Genomic DNA, 16,558 nt, shown 5'->3' with positions numbered 1-16,558 from the left:
CCCGCTGCACAGGTCTCGCGAGAAGACGGCACCGATCACATGAGCGAGCACTGCTCCCGCTCGACCACTCTCGCGAGAAGTGGCAAAGGTGGATTACGGAGTGAATCGTTAGGTGGCGCTGTGGCTCGTTTATCCGACGACTGACCGCTGCGACACACGAGGAAGACGTAGCAGCAGTCATAACAGCAGTAGAAGAAGAACACATGTTTACTTCTGGTGTGAAATACTTGTGTTTATGTTTTATTATGAATTAAAATGAGACGTTTGCGACTGGTCCAGCTGAAGTAAAGCCAGAAGCGGTGCGGAAGACACAGGTAGCGGCCGCAGCATGTGGAGGCCGCCGCTCAGGGTGCTCCGAGCCGGCTTCAGAGCCGCTCCGTCCCCCGGCTGCTTGACCTCCTCGTCCCGGACAGCCTGCTGCAGCGGCTCGGGGAAAACATGGACCCGACCGAGCGGCTTCGACACTGGCCTGAAGACCTTCAACAGCCTGACCAAACAGAAGGAGCCGCTCATCCTGTCCCGGGACGGAGTCGCGACCTGGTACCGAACCGGACCGCGTCCGCTGCAATGTTACTGAGCCAGAGGCTGACCCTCACTGGTGTGTGTGTGTGTGTGTGTGTGTGTGTGTGTGTGTGTGTGTGTGTGTGTGTGTGTGTGTGTGTGTGTGTGTGTGTGTGTGTGTGTGTGTGTGTGTGTGTGTGTGTGTGTGTGTGTGTGTGTGTGTCAGGTACAGCTGTGGACCTACTGTGTACGACCACGCTCACCTGGGTCATGCATGGTATGTAAACACATTATTAACTTAATAAGAATACTGTGTTTCCATCCAGTGATAAAACTAACAACTATGAACGCTAAAGATTCTGAATAAAAAAGTAAAAACATTGAGGTTCAAGTCAGAATTGTGAATTCTCTCTTGATTCTCAGCTCCTACGTGAGGTTTGACATCCTTCAGAGGATTCTGTCCCGGCTGTTTGGAGTCACGGTGATCCACGCCATGGTCATCACCGACATCGACGACAAGATCATCAAGAGGAGCTGGGAGGTAGAAACTGAACTCTTCTCTGCAGGTGCTGTTGACTGGAGCCACCCAGAGCTTCTCTCTCCTCTGGCCCACAGGAGAACGTGTCGGCGTCAGCGATAGCTCGACTGTATGAGGACGAGTTCAAGAGGGACATGCTGTCCTTAAAGGTGAGGCTTTACAGGGGGAGAGAACACATCTGTCATTAAAGTTCATCACGAGTAGGGAAAACATGTCTTAGACACATTTATTTGTTTTATTTGGAGACATTTTTCTTGCTCTGGAGGTTTTTTTCTGAGGTGCAGGAGCTGCTGACATACTGGCCTTCTGGTGTGTTCAAGGTGACTCCTCCTGCGGCGTATCTGAGAGTGACGGAGAACGTGCATCACATCGTAGCGTTCATCGAGGGGATCATCTCCAATGGACACGCTTATGCCACGAAAGGCGGTGAGCTGGTGTGAGGGGACGTCCTTATTGTGCCAGCGTTCATAAAATGGCATTATTTGCTGTGTATGTCCTGATCCTGCTGCAGGAGACGTGTACTTTGACCTCCAGTCGATAGGCGACAGGTACGGACACTTCGTGGGAGCCGTGACCGCTCAGGGAGAAGTCGGTAAGACTTTCAGTCCGTTGCTATTTTTATTTATCAGACAAACATTGAAAATGGTTCAAACTTAGTCTTAAGTAACATTAAGAATAAAGATACATTTCTTAGAATGAAATATAATTCTAATAATTTATCAAGATTTAGACTTTTCCCAGATTCAGTGTTTAATTAAATAATCATTAGTGACAACTGACCTCCGGAGTCGTTTCCAGAATCAGTGGAAGGTTCTCGTTGTGTATTTGTTTTGTGCTCGTGGACTCAGGCGGCTCGGAGAAGCGAGACCAGCGAGACTTCGCCCTGTGGAAGAGGTCCAGGCCTCAGGAGCCGTCCTGGGACTCTCCGTGGGGCCGAGGCCGTCCCGGCTGGCACATCGAGTGTTCCACCGTCGCCAGGTGGGGACTCAACGGCGGCTTCTCGTAGCGTGGGAAGAAAGGGTCACGGACGTTCTCGTCTTTCCTCAGCTGTGTGTTCGGGAGGCAGCTGGACATTCACTCCGGGGGGATCGACTTGGCTTTTCCTCATCATGAGAACGAGATCGCTCAGAGCGAAGCTTTCCATCGGTGTGACCAGTGGGCCAACTACTTCCTCCACTCAGGTACCAACTGGACCCGTTCATTTTAAGGCGAAAAGCTGCTTGAAAACACTTGAAATGTTCAGTTCTGATCTATTTTATGCATTATCCAAACAATAATGGTGGGATAAACTTTAAATTAGAAGTTATTGTGTTTTCAGGTTGTCCTGAAGCGTCAAATTGAGTATAAATAAGCCACATTCAGTTTAGAAAACATAAAGTCACATTTACAGTTTAATGGCTGAAATTAAACAGATGCACGACCAATTTGAATGTATTTTTTTTGTTTTCAGGACATTTGCACCTGAAAGGCAGTGCAGAGAAAATGTCCAAATCCTTGAAGAACTACATCACCATCAAGGTGGCGTCCCTCACACCACCTCTCCCACTCAGACACGTTCCTCCTCTCACCTTCCGCCTCTCCTCCATCAGGACTTCCTCCAGTCTTACTCTGCTGACGAATTCCGGATGTTTTGCCTTTTGGTCAAATACCGATCAGGTGGGAAAACGTTCCAGAAAGAAACTCGCGTCTGTCCTCACCGTTGGTAGAAATGTGCATCACGTAAAGACCCCGTTGACCCCGTGGCTCCCCCACAGCGATCGACTACAGCGACAGCAGCATGTCGGAGGCTCGGATCTCCCTGGAAACCATCGCCACCTTCACGCACAACGCCGAGGCCTACATGAAGGGTCAGCTGCAGGTTCAGCCTGTGCAGGAGGAGCCGCTCTGGGAGAGGTGCCCCCACGGTGCTCAGCCCGGGTCTGGAGTCCCCCCACAGGGCCGCTCGTACCGACCGTCCGTCTTTCTGCAGGTTGGCTGAGACCAAGGCGGCGGTGGCCAAATCTTTGGCGGACGACTTCGACACGCCGCGGGCCGTCGGCGCCATCATGAATCTGATTTACCATGGCAACTGCCAACTCCAGCCCGTTTCCACGGTAACACACACCCACTCAGATCACAGAGTTTGTTTTTAGTGGCAATGAGCTAAAAACTCCTAACTTGTGTGTGTTCAGGGTGACGCGGCGGCGAGGAGACCGGCGGTGTTCGGAGCGATGGTGGCCTACATCAGAGACGTGTTGGACGTGTTCGGGATCAGCCTGCTGCACACCGAGGTCTGTGCAGGCTGCTGCCGGGGTGCCACTTTCTCCCCAACAACAAGAGTTCAGAGGCACAAAAGACCTGGTAGGACCATGAAAGCTCCGTTAAGAGAAACTGCTTTGATCTCCACGCCCCGCAGGCCTCCTGTGACCGGAGCTCCGGCAGCCTGCAGGCCGTCGTGGAGCAGCTGACGCACTTCCGGAGCGAAGTGCGAGCGTTCGCGCTGGCTCGCCAGGACGACAGCAGACGGGGTCTCCACCCAGACAGGAAGCCCCTCCTGAGAGCCTGCGACGCCCTGAGGGACGACCTGGCCCCGCTGGGCGTGCTGATCAAGGTCCGCTGGACGCTCCTCCTCTGAGGTCGGCGTCGCCTCCGCCGCCTCACTGACGTCGTCTTCTTCTGTTTTCAGGACCGAGGGGCTTCGTCCACCTGGGAGATCAGATCCAACCAGAGGACGAGACCTCAAGAGGACTCGTCCTGCTGAAACTGAACTGACTCGATTCTACGTTAATGGACTCAAACGATCAGACAGGAACTTGATGCTGATTTCAGAAACAAGGTGTATGAAATATTAATTTAATGTGTTAAATGCTAATTGTATTAAAAAAATTTTGGCTGCAGATTTATAATGAAAATGACTCAAATCGGTGTTTGTTTTTTTATTAAAGATGCTGGTGCCAAATTAGTAGTAACATCTTCATGGTGCATATCATTCCTGATTCAAACCGAACCCAGTCGGTTCAGATTTGAACATTCAGACTCTTCACAGCTTCAAGAGTGATGCTGGTGTTGAATTACAATATTATGCAGACTCTGTAGTGACAACCCCATTGATTCTAAATGTCCATGTTCATTTGCTTCCACGTTAATTACTATGTACTGATACAAGTGAGAAGTTTTAAGGCTTTTTAAAAAAAATGATTTTCTCAAATTCTACAAATCTTAAAGAAGCAGCGACGATTGCACAGTTTATCAAAACCTTTTAATCGTGTGATCCGTCCTCGACTGGAAGGAGTCAGGAATTAAATTAAAGGTCCATGAAACTCAAGAGTCCGTAGCTGCATTTTTCAACCTGTTGAGTCGATTTGATGACGCAGCACTAAAGTGAGTTGAGGCTGGTGTCAAATCACAAACGGAAACCAGGTGGGGGTTATAAATACACGGGATCCTCCAGGTGTCAGGCGGCACTGCGGCTCTCGGGCGTCAGGTTGATGAGGGAGTTGCTGGCCTGAGCCAGCTCCGTGATGGACACCCGGCCCCGCCGTCTGATGAACGCAGCCACCGAGTCCAGCTCCTGCGGCGTGATGGAGATGAACTTCCCCCTGTCGTCGATCACACCTGCAGCGACACACAGCGGCTCGGCATTAGCGAGGTGCTTTTACGCTTCCCCGCAGCTTCCCGGTCAGTGCTGGCTCACCTGTGAGGGAGCCTTCGGCCAGCAGGTCCTGCAGTCTGGAGATGGCGTCCTGCGTCCTCATGCTGAAGTGAGAGGCCAGGTCCTCCAGGAGCACCACCTTGGAGCTCTGCGGGACAGAGGACAGTTAAAACCCTGCGAGCGCAGCCTGGAGGCCCCCGGCGGCTCGGCCTCACCTCGATGAACTGGATGAACTCCTGCAGCAGGTTGCGGGACTGAAAGGAGGAAGGAGAATGTCAGCGAGCTGCAGGAGGCTACATGCTAACATGCTAACGTGCTACCGCGCCGCTGACTCCCACCTGATCCTCGGACAGCTGCTCCTCCTCACCCTGGTCCTCCACCACGAAGGAGGCTTTGAGCCTCAGGTACTCCTCCTCCTCCCGTTTCTCCTGCTCCTCCTTAGCCCGTTGCTCCTCCTCCTCCTGCAGACACAAACAGTCTCAGAGTAAACTAGTTTGAATCTTTCAAATCTATGCTTCTTTGTTGTCTTTCTGTGGATCTCAACGGCATTAATATCCAGTGTTCCTGGGCTGCAGGAAGTGGAATAAGAGGAGATAAAACAAGACCGGACGGGATGGGAAATAAGAAGGATCAGACGGGAGACGGCACAGGAAACACTGGCTGGAGGACACCAAGTGGAACAAGAGGAGAAATGATGGGATGGACGACCTGCTTCTGCTCCAGCCTTCGTTCTTTCTCCTCTTCCTGTCGCTTCTCCTGCTCTCTCAGCTCCTGCATCCTCTTCCTCTCCTCACGCTCCTCCAACTCCGCCTGACAAGCAAACACATCAAGGAGACAATTTAACAAGAGACAGACAGAGAGAGAGACAGACAGACAGACAGACAGACGGCGGAGCTTTGAACCTCTCTCTGGGCCTTCTTGGCCTGCTTCTCCTCCAGCTTCTTCTGCTTCTTGGCTCCGATCTTGGCGGTTGGCTGGAAGCTCTGATGCTCCCCCTCCTCTTCCTCCTCCTGCTGCTCCTCCTCCTGCACACGCTCCTCCTCTGAAATCACCAGGACACGCTATTGACCTGCCCGCTGCCCGGCTCAGACGCCCATGTGGAGGGTGCAGGTGTCGGGGTTACCTTGCTCCACCGCGTCCCTCTGCGGCCGCCTGTTAGCCATCACGTTAGCCATCCTCCGCCTGCGAGGCATCCCGGCTCCTCGCTCCTCCGCTGCTCGCTGAGGGGGCGCCGCGGCCCGGGCCACGTTCCTCTGCTGCTCCTCATCACCTGCAAAATCCAAACACTCCAGTCACAAGTCCAGGAAAGCTGGGACACTTTTGCAAAATGTGCATAAAAGTAGAATGTTTGCTTAAGGTTCTATTTTACTGAATGAATAAAAATTTGAATTGGTCAGTGCTTAAAAAAACCAAAACGTTAGGACAGCAGGTGGAACACAAAACTGAACTAGGTGAACGTTAAATCAATTGCAAGTTATTTCTTCAACTAATATAGTAAACTTACGTAGGGTTGACAACTCATTGGAATTAGTTTATTTGTGAATATTTGCCATTTCTGCATTTCCTCATGTCTGTAAGTTGAAATGGTCCTAACCGGCCCCCGTAGTTGACAGCTGTGCTGACGTAGCTTCAAATAAATTCAACAGTTTAGTAAAAACGTTCCCATTAACTCCTTATTTTGAATCGTTTTACCTTCTCAAATATTACGCCTTTTCCAACAAATAACGTACAAACCCGACGGGACTCTAAATCTGGAGAAAAACACCACAATGCTAACATGCTAACGGCTAGCATTAGGTGAGCTGGAGGGGCTCGTACCTTCCTGAGTTTTCCTCCGCAGCTTCACCGCAAACACGATGAGGACGATGAGGAGAGCAGCAGCCGTCAGATACAGCACAACGTCCATGTCTGCGCTGACAATGTGTTAGATTTTTATTTTCTAACTACAGTTTGAGACTGCTGCTCCAGAGGACTCCTTCTTCGACTTCCGGGAGCATCGACAGTGAAGCTCTCCAGCGCCCCCTGCAGGACCGGAGTGCAACAAAGTGCAATTTTCCCACAGGCTGCAGTGTACTGTCGTGGTCACTCGATGGCAGACTGGCTGCAGAAACGCAAGTCTGCACAGTGTGTGTCTTCACACCGATAGACTCAGGCTGCAGAAACCAGCTCATTTAGCAACGATTAAAATGCAATATTTTAACAAATAGGTTATCCGGAAAAGGCCTTTGCAACTGCAAACCGAGGATACGACATGTACAGGAGGTATAGTACAAATCATCCGATTCTACACAGGAAAGTTTATTGGTTGGTTTGATGCATTCGAGCGAGGAAGATGCTTAATAATCTTGATTGACTTTGTGAATTGATAATCTACCTGCATCCAGAAACAGATTGCAGACAGCTAAATCCTAATTAAGGCTGCTGATGCTATTCACAGACTGGACATGGATCTTTAATGTTTCCAATAAACATGAGAATAGTTCAATAGTAACCAACAGAGAGAGGCGGTGGCACTGCAGCAGCTTAATTTAGCAGTAAAAATAAATGATCTCACTGAAGCTACATGCACACATAGTACCTTTAATACATTTGTAAATATACTCATTTAATACATTTGTAAATATACTCATATAAACCAAGACGTTCGGTCATTTCTGCCCTTGATTTGACCAAAAGCAAAGTTTGACACTCGGTGTGGTAAAGGCCTCTGCAGCTGGGTGTTTATCGTTTGACAGGATGCTGACGGAAAGAGAGAAAACAGGACGAGTGTCCAGTTCTCTGTTTTAAAAAGATGATGAGGACCTGAAACGTCGTGGGTTGGAGGGCGCGGTGGAGGCCATGGAGGTCGTAGAGGTCACGGATGACAACGGAAACCAGGGGACTGAAGCAGCGCTGGTGTGTTTGTGCCGGAGCATCATGAAACACAGTGTCTAAACATAGCCGGCTGAACTCATTCTCCGTTTCGTGCAGCTGGGAGAATGCCGCAGTCAGCAGTTTACGTCGGTCCGAGAACGTAAGAACGGGAGCGAATGAAAAAGTGAGGCTAATCATTTAATCCTCTCTCCCTCCCCCCACGGAGGAGGTGGAGGAGAGGGGGGTGGGTGAGATGTGACGGTACTTTTCCGTCATCGGTGACATCTGGAGGACACATCCTCCTTCCAGAGCTGCAATGTGATGCTGCCTTTCCGTCCCGCTGCTCGCTGGAAATGTTGTGTTTCTACCAACAACACTGCTCATGTGGGCGCACGCTGAAGGTGAGCACTGGAAGGACACCACGCATGCCGCAGTCTCGACTTCCTGGTTCACTGCTCAGGTGATCTCCAGCGGGGGGGGGGGGGGAGTCTCCAGAGGTCGGACCACGTGGAGGAAAAGGGGGCCAGTGCAGGTGTAGTAGTGGTGAAGAGGAAGCGGTAGTAGGAGAGTCGCAGTGTTCAGAGACAAGGTGACTCCTGCAGAGGAGAAAGTCCACTCACTCTACACACTCCGGGTTTATGAGGCGTCTCTCAGGACAAAGTCTTCAAACATCAAGACAAACGTACTCAAATTATGCAGAATTACTCATTTGCAGAGGGCGACGTCAAGCAGGGGCCCCGTTAGGAGGACGAGTGGGAGTTCCAGGGCCTCATCACCACCAGGAAACAGTGTGAACTTGGCAGACACCATAGATATAAAGCACTCGATGCCTTTGCCGCCTGTGACGTGCCTACAGCGCCGCCATCTTGGAGAGGTCACCCGCTCACGCGAAACATATAGATCCTATTTGCTACGAATGTTTTTATGGATTTTCTAGCGTGGGATCTATATGTTTAGCACGAGCGCTGATGGGCTGTGCGGCATTATATCTATGGCAGACACCCCCACAGTGCAAACACACCTTTAAGAAGTCCAGGACTTATTGCTTTAATTGACAATGTGTGGCGGTGGAAGGATCCCTATTGTGCAGCAAACACAACAGATTGTCACATTATTGGATGTTTCATCTGTTTTTATCCAGCTACTTGTGTTCACTCCGAGCAGCGGGGGGTAAGAGATATTCCCAGCATCCCGGGACTAATCTGCGCTGAGCCGAATGTTTGTGGTGAGGCTGTGAGAACAGACTGGTTACGTTTTCCGTAAACCTCCAGCGCCGATCCTCCAGGTCCCGACAAGCCGGACCACAGCGGGAGCAGACAATGGCTCTGTTTCCACAACTGCTCCTTTATCTCCTCGCGTAATCTGGTGAAAACATACTGGAGTCTCGCTGGAGGATTCTTCTGGTGCAACATGAAGTGATGCAACCGCCAGAGTCTCACATCTGAGTGTTATAAGGTTCAAGAAAACAGGAAGTGCGTGTTGGAATATGGGAACTGGGTTGTTTCATTTGTTAGGAAACTCCTTGAAGGAAGAGGGTGTGTGTGTGTGTGTGTGTGTGTGTGTGTGTGTGTGTGTGTGTGTGTGTGTGTGTGTGTGTGTGTGTGTGTGTGTGTGTGAATGAAGGAGCACATCCACAGTGCAACAGCAGTCTGACATCACTACAAACACATCCATGCTGCTCCAAACAGCACCATTCTGTTAGCACCGTTAGCACTGTGGGGGGATCTTCTGGAGATACTGCAGTGAATCATTTCTGTTTCAGCCAGTACCTCCACCGCGCTACAACCTGGGAGAAAAAGTTGCACAATGTGTTTCGTATGAGTTTCTTTTGCACCGTGGGGGGATCATTCTGAACCGTCCAGAAGCTTCTTCCTCTAAAGCCATTGTGCAAAATTTAGCCCTGCGTGATCCTGGCCTGCAGGCGTTTGTTATAATATTTGTTTGTAAAATGTTTGCGTGGTGGGGGTACTTGATAATCCAACAGAGGAACTGGAGAGACAACATCTGTTAATTTTCTTTTATGTGTTTGAGGAATTATTGTGTTTTTATGGGGGGGTTCGGTTGAGTTGGCACTATGAGGGTGTCTCATTAACTGTCTGTATAAAATATGATCCCTCATGAGATCCTATTGTCTGCACTGTGGGGGGGTTGGTCTCTCTACAAGTTCACTTTATTCTGACCTGTTTAGAATCGTCATTCAATTCAATTCAACTTTATTTGTACACCATTTGCACCATTTGGTCTTAAAACTAAAAGCGTTCTTTCAGTTTGAATGTGATTTAATAAGAATAAGATGACGAGTGACACGAGTTGCAAACTGGAGCGTTTGATGAGGATTTTGTGTTTTCGGCGCATTTGCTTGTTTTCACAATATTTAGATTAGATGGACTGTTGATCCCTACAAGCTTGTATGAAATACTTTGAAGCAGTACAGCAAATAAAACAACTTATTTAATTGTATTTTTTTAAATCTGCCATTAGAATCCGTGGGGGGCCAGTTTCAAATCAGACCTAACCCGACACCACTAAGCTCCTCCCGGTATCCGGTGCGACCCGTAACACACGCCTGATGCTTCACATTGATCAGGCCACGTTGAGGCCGTCGGCCGCGGCGCTGCTCGCCAGAGAGGAGTTGTGTGTTGGAGAGGTGAAGCAGCAGCCGGGGGAAGATAAGAGCAGCTGAAGGGCAGGCTGGAGGCCGACTGTCGTCTCTAAACACCGTCTGTTGACACTGTGTGCAGCCGTCTGCTGATCCGTAACAACGGGATTGTTTTCGTCACAATAGAAGCTGATGACGTCGGCCTCGGTCCCTCCACGGCTCAGTTAAATAGATTGAAGCCTTCAGGATTTGGGGATTGTGTGAACGAGCGTCAGAGCGTGGCGTTCCGTAATCAGTCCGCTCTGTTAATGGTTGTGAGTTTTATACGACCGCGGGTCAGCGCGGCTGCGACGGGGCGTGTTGAGTTACCCTCAGCTCGTTCTTCAAGGACGACGTGGCTCCAGGTGGACTCACACTGCCTCCTTTGTTTCCCGCGTCCGGCCTTTCAGCGGCAGCCAATATGGGCCGCGGTGCTTCACCTGCGTGAGCGGGATGTGGGAGTCTCACTGCAGTTAAACCCAGCGGGTTTTAACCAGCCGCGCTTCGTGTTTCCCAAAGCCACCGGGTTACCGGGCAGAGAGGTCAACGTTCAAGTGCTTCCATAAATGTTATCGTCGTCATTTATCACTGAACAAATGAACAAATGAAACCGGCACTGGAATTATAAAGGCGACTCCTCACATTAGTGACATCTCACCGTGGGTGTAGTGGGTCGCCTGGGCTTCTCACAGCCAGTGGAATCCAGCGCGGAGTGTGCTTGTTCTTTTTCATCACACTTCTACAATTGGAGGTGTTTTACTTTGTTATTGTAATGAACACCCCCCCCCCCCCCCCCCCCACACACACACACACACACACACACAGAGAGAGAGAACTAGAGCTACACTCGGTAGAGCGCAGACCTTCAAATTAGCACCACTGGCATGTTAGTCCATTGCAATGCTAACAAGCCCGTCAGGTCACAACATCCCTGTGTGAAATACCGAGCAGGAAGCGTCTCCGTGGCAACAGACCCTGATCTCCTTTGCCCTCCTCCATGAGGTGCCGCTCTCATCCGCTTTGTATCAGACATTTTTTTGGTATTTATTTGTAAACGACTCACCGTTAACGTCCCTAAATATCATCGATCCTTCCTTGGATGATGACAAATCATCCCTTAAAGTTTCATGCAATTCGGGTTAATAGTTTTTTGCGAAAACGTGGTTTTTATTACGGTGACTGTCAAAATAAAACTATATGGACCCAAAACCCTAAGTGGGCCTGCAACCAGAGGCGTTTGAACGGCTGCTAGGACTCGCTGAACCCTGCCGCTCGACTCACAGCTCCTGCTGACGCTCGTCTGTCTTCTGCTCACGCCGCCCGTTTCCTTCAAAGTAGAGTTATCTGCATAGAGTGAGCGCGAAGGACTTTCACAACCACTAAAGTCTTCCCGGTTCAAAGAGCCGGAGTCTAATTCCGTAGATCAGGTTATCTGTCCCGCTCAAATATTAACCTTCGCATGAATTATTAGAGGGAATGAGCACTAAACTTTGTACTGCGGCGAACAGCAGCTAAATATGAAGCAGATGCTGATTAATTTGTAACCAGGGCGAAGTGTCGCAAGCGGGATGTGCAGAGCCGTGAGCCGGGGGGGGGGGGACAATGAGAGGCGGCGGCGGCAGAGGGAAAAACAATGAAAGTTTAATAGGCTGGTGTTTGTTACACGGTGGACAGCAGCTGCTCTCAGACGCGACGTTGCTGCGTCGCGTTTCGCCTCCGGGTCGGTGTGACGGCAGGGCCGCCGAGGTCCGTGCGAAACGCAAGCAGGTCAACCGTCATCCCGCCATCCCGCCATCCCTCCGTCGTGACGTCACTTCCTGCCCGTGGCGGGGTTGGACGTCAGGGTTCTCTGTTTGCTGCATCGCTTGGTTTTACTCTTACAACCACAACAATCACAAATAGTTCACATCTTCTGCCTTTAGAATTGATTTTAAATGGAAATTTTCTCCCTCAACATCTGCATTTAACGTTTTTATATTCCTTCATGGGTCGAGATACGACTTTTAGAAATGTTTGCGTCTGAATAAACGCAGCTTGCAGGTCAAAACAATGTCATCCAACAAAGGATCTGAGTAAATCAGGATCCCTGTCCTGTAATCTTAAACAATAAATACATTAATACGTGTGATTTTGATCTTTTACACTGGTATTGTTCAGGTTCTTCATGTGATGCTGTGTGTTTGAATGACTGTTAAAATGTCGAAATATTGAAAAGTGGGATTAAACTCTTCAAATGTTTCAGCGTAGGAGACCAAACGGAGCCTCTTTTTGACGACTTTATCATGATTGTGCCTTTTCAAGTATTTATATTCACAAATCGTTGTTGTAATTAATGTTCCACAGTATTGCACTTTAACCTCTGGTTGCAGTCGAATTCAGCCCTTTTGTTTTTTTATTCCACGTGCAGGAGAAGAAGAAGAAGAAGCCGAGGTCCCGGCCGTAATGAAACACAAACTCTTCTCACAAGTTTCCACCACACATTAACCAGAGAGAGAGGACATTTAAACTTTCCATTATGATCCTCTGTCAATTATTGACCCCTAGGCATCATTATGTCGCGGCCTTGGCTTCGCACCCAGAAGGACTTCACACATTCTATAAGCACGGCTGCAGTTTGTTACAAAAACAACTAAAACTCAACATTTTATCCTCTGTTTTGAAAAACAAAGTGTGGAAATGTTCACTTCCAATGCCTTTTCATACAAAATATCGCAAACCGAAATTGATTTCCAACATGTTTTCTGTTCACTTTACAAAAAATAATGTCTGAACTCCACCATTTCCCTTCATGCTCTTGCTTCCTGCTTGTTTTATGCATGAATGCCTCCTAATATGATTATTTCATTGAAATATTCTTTCTATCTGGCCTCTGCATTGACTGAACGATGCAGTTCATCGTCTCCTCTGTAATCCTCCGCGCTCTTAAATGAAGAATATTTAAAGGTTTGGATTTTAAGGTTGAATTTTAATTAGAAAACGCTGTAAGTGACCACGTGTAGTTATTTGCAGTATAAAGAGTTAAAGAGAAAAGCTACTGTTCTTTACTTGGGACATTTTTCTGTTGGTTTGGAAGACCTTGACATTTCCAGTGCAAAAAAAAAAGAAACATGCAGCAGCAGAGGAAATCCAAACCCAACGACTTACTATAATGTTGGTGGTTCATGTCTTTTTTCTTTTCTTTTTTTTTTTGCTTTATGTGGGTTGCAAACAAAACCCTGCAAGTCCAGTTCCGTCGCTCCGTCAGACGGATGCTGAAATGCCACGCCGCCGTCCTGCAGCCAGCGCTAGCTACTACAGCGTTCCGTCACTGTGTCGCCTGTAAACAGCTGCAGGACAGATCACGGCCAAGGTCAAGAGCGTCCAAAACCCTCCTGGAGTTTCTCCTCCGCAATCCTAATAAGACCTTAATTCAAATTTCAAATATTCATCGCCGTAATTGAATAATTCTACCCAATTACAACAATATACTTGCAATCTTTTTGCAAATTCATATTATTGTGAGCGTTTAAAATGTCCATTAAAAGAATATAACCTGTATTATCTGATTACAGTGATGATGTGGTGATAGAAAATATTGAGTAGCACTACTTTACCGGGACAACAGTGAAATGAGGCGTCGTAATTGTTTCCAAAATCAGAAATATTTATTAGTGTTATAGCAAAGTATTTCTGATTTGAAGAGACAAACACAAAGTGGCTGCTAATGGCTAAACCGGCTTCCTGGACGTCACCTGGACGTTAACAGGTGAGTCCGGTCGAAGGTTAACCACTGGAATGTTTCCTCCCTCCCAACAGGAGAACAACTGAGGAACCGGCAGGCACAAATAAACAGCGGAGTTTGGAAATCTCAGAAACAGAAGCGTCTGGTAAATTTTCAGAAACAGTAACTGAGTTATTAATCGTCCACTGGGCTGCAGGCAGAGATGATCTCGTATTAAACAAGTTTTATTTTAAATTTTCAGGACAACAGCATTGAAACGCTCCGGTTACAGTCAGAAGTCTTTCTGCACGTTGTTCAACGACTTTAACAGCTATTAAAAAAGAAAAATAATGGTCTAGAAGCGTGAAGAAGGACGAGTTCAGGAATGAAAATAACCTCCAAACATCAAAACTCATTAGCATGGGAAACTTTTCTGACTAATAATAGTTTGTGTTTAATATAATGTTTGCGTTTTGAGAAATGTTTTGCATTTCTTACGGCAGAAACACATTAACGATGTTGTTTCCCTGCTGGACCACTAGTGGGTGCTGTTTATACGTAGTTAACCCAGTAATCTATGAGATAAAGATATAAAGAAATTAACTCGTTTCCATGGAGACAGAACTACTTTTTCAGTGACTCACCTCCACCGTCAAACAATTTAGAAAAGGTCAAAAATACAATTTTAAGATGCATTAAACTCAAGTTGTACCTCAGTTCCTATGTGGCCGTTACTTTTCTCGAGGCTGCGTCATCTTTATGTTTATGTTTATGTTCATGATTATGTTCATGATAAACAGTGACGGCATATTGCTGCGGTGCACTTCTCTTTAAAGACTAATTAACAGGGCAGATTATTGCAGAGACGTCCTGTTCCTGTCCTTCCTGTCCTTCCTGCGTCTCTGCAGAAACCTTTGGAGACGAGCGAAGGAATTAAGAGCGTTATAATCCAAAGTGCTATTTGAATTAATGAATTAACCTCTTTGACTCAGCCGGACGCGGCAGCGAGACAAGCAGCGCCCAGGTCCACCGCTTCTTTACTCAATGGGCTCTTATTGTGGAGGGTTTGGAATCAAACTGGATTGAAAATCGTGTAATCTGTCTCACACGATGTGTGATTTGGCCTACGTCTCGTTTAACAGCTTTCTTATGGTTTGACACATCATAATAAGACATTCTTTTGCATTAATCTAATTTAGTTATAATGAAATTTCTCATTCAGGAATATTCATATTGTCAAGTGCACGGTGCTATTTCTCATGCACATGTTGTTAAAAACAAACTTCCAACTTTTCCCACAGCAGCGTCATTAGCAAAAGCCAAAATGATCATTTTGATTCAATAGAAAGAGGCTCGAAATTCAAAGAGGAAAGATTTTAGTCAATGGGTTTGGATCAAAAACCACTTTATTTTATGCTTTTTTTAGAGGTTAACAAACATTAAAGGTGTTTATTTGACATGTTTTCCTATGTTTTCACAGTGTCGCTTATCATATAATTAGACTTTTCTCTTAATTGTTAAAAACATTCAACTCAACACAAAATGGGAAAAAAAACAGAAAATAGCATAACAACTAAATAATTTCACAAGTCCTCCCGAAAAGACTAAATATAAGTTTGTTCTAGAAGTCTGAAGTGTTCAAAAAATTGATTTCTTTTTAGAAAACTTTCACGCAGAGATGCTAAACTGGAGCATTTCGGTGGCGTGTGCACACGTTATTGCTGCAAGATTGACGCAAATGACCCAAAGCAAAGCCAAGACTGCTGAAAACGAGGACAATTTGTTCTTTCAACGTATTGTTTCGAACTTGACGGAGCCAGAGGTCAGAGCGACGCCTGCGATTTGACTCGTTTTGTCCTTGAGGGCGACGCCCAGAGGTCACAGCCTCCATGCGTAGAGCTGCCGGCCAATCGGAGCCTCCGGCACATGTTTACATCCAGGCACATGCACACAGCTCAAGAAAAAGAGAAGCACATTGCAGAGCGATTTCACACACGCATGCATGAACACACACACACACACACACACACACACACACACACACACACGGATCACGCAGAGCCAGGCAAGAATGTAAAGTTGAAGGATTTGACATGCTCCCGTTCCCGATTCTGGGTAGATTTCTAATTTAACCAGGAATTTTCATGCAAATGAGCTGCAGAGAACACAAGTTATATTTTAAGCACGGACAGAAAATTGGGTCATCAAGTTGCCCCCCCCCACCTCCCACCACAACCTCCCCCGGCGAGGCACCGGTAGCAGAAATACCCCCAGGGGCCGGCTTGAGAGAGAGGATATATGCTGGAGACGACAGGATATATATACAAGTTCCAACTATGTGTACACTTGGCAATGCTGTGTAACAAGAGCTTATTATCCCTGTGGTGTTTATGTGTGTGAAGGGGTGGGGGGGTGAGGGGGGGCTCAGGACACCCACCACGTTAAAGCGGGAACAGACAGTGAACGAGGTGCGTCGGGCCGGTGGAGTGATCGCATTGTTTGTGTGTTAATGACTGTTTTAGAGGAGCCGGCATCGTCTCACAATTGCAGGTTGCAGCGCAGTAAACTGCGTGTCGCCAGGTAATTGTCGGCATGCGGCGACTTAACCTGAACTGTCATGCCGAATTACATTACAGCCTCGTGATAAAAAAAACAACAACAACAAAATAAGCTGGAATCATTTGTAACCTGGCTGCT

At 47.6% G+C, this 16,558-nt stretch overlaps 2 protein-coding genes across 4 annotated transcripts; one reads left to right on the top strand and one right to left on the bottom strand.

Moving 5' to 3' along the window:
• Positions 1-189: 189 nt before the first annotated feature.
• cars2 (cysteinyl-tRNA synthetase 2, mitochondrial) lies at positions 190-3,923 on the top strand. 3 transcript variants are annotated; one of them, XM_080519805.1, is made up of 15 exons: positions 190-540; positions 734-778; positions 925-1,042; positions 1,117-1,188; positions 1,360-1,465; positions 1,551-1,631; positions 1,888-2,017; positions 2,087-2,220; positions 2,490-2,557; positions 2,629-2,695; positions 2,794-2,932; positions 3,009-3,132; positions 3,211-3,309; positions 3,435-3,629; positions 3,705-3,923. In XM_080519805.1, exons 1-15 carry the CDS (start codon positions 329-331, stop codon positions 3,777-3,779), a joined length of 1,665 nt encoding a protein of 554 aa, XP_080375931.1. In that variant the 5' UTR covers positions 190-328; the 3' UTR covers positions 3,780-3,923. The 3 variants fall into 3 exon arrangements, with proteins under 3 accessions (XP_080375931.1, XP_080375930.1, XP_080375932.1); XM_080519804.1 differs by having other exon boundaries at positions 728-778; positions 3,705-3,922; XM_080519806.1 differs by lacking the exon at positions 734-778.
• A 60-nt stretch (positions 3,924-3,983) lies between these two features.
• Positions 3,984-6,660, bottom strand: ddrgk1 (DDRGK domain containing 1). The gene is made up of 8 exons (XM_080519816.1): positions 6,489-6,660; positions 5,794-5,940; positions 5,573-5,712; positions 5,379-5,480; positions 5,009-5,131; positions 4,886-4,924; positions 4,713-4,818; positions 3,984-4,633 (listed from the first exon to the last, which is right to left on the bottom strand). Exons 1-8 carry the CDS (start codon positions 6,574-6,576, stop codon positions 4,473-4,475), a joined length of 906 nt encoding a protein of 301 aa, XP_080375942.1. The 5' UTR covers positions 6,577-6,660; the 3' UTR covers positions 3,984-4,472.
• Positions 6,661-16,558: the final 9,898 nt, after the last annotated feature.

Source organism: Blennius ocellaris (assembly GCF_963422515.1).
Source record: "Blennius ocellaris genome assembly, chromosome: 24".
Classification (NCBI taxonomy): Eukaryota; Metazoa; Chordata; class Actinopteri; order Blenniiformes; family Blenniidae; genus Blennius; species Blennius ocellaris.
This window is presented reverse-complemented; position numbering and strand designations above follow the sequence as displayed.

Coding starts and splice junctions, on each gene's coding strand:
- cars2 (XM_080519804.1), top strand. CDS start 329: ATGTGGAGGCCGCCGCTCAGGGTGCTCCGAGCCGGCTTCAGAGCCGCT. Junction 541..727: donor CGGGACGGAGTCGCGACCTG/GTACCGAACCGG, acceptor TGTGTGTGTCAG/GTACAGCTGTGGACCTACTG. Junction 1,466..1,550: donor CGCTTATGCCACGAAAGGCG/GTGAGCTGGTGT, acceptor ATCCTGCTGCAG/GAGACGTGTACTTTGACCTC.
- ddrgk1 (XM_080519816.1), bottom strand. CDS start 6,576: ATGGACGTTGTGCTGTATCTGACGGCTGCTGCTCTCCTCATCGTCCTC. Junction 5,713..5,793: donor GAGGGACGCGGTGGAGCAAG/GTAACCCCGACA, acceptor TGGTGATTTCAG/AGGAGGAGCGTGTGCAGGAG. Junction 5,132..5,378: donor GAAGGCTGGAGCAGAAGCAG/GTCGTCCATCCC, acceptor TTGTGTCTGCAG/GAGGAGGAGGAGCAACGGGC.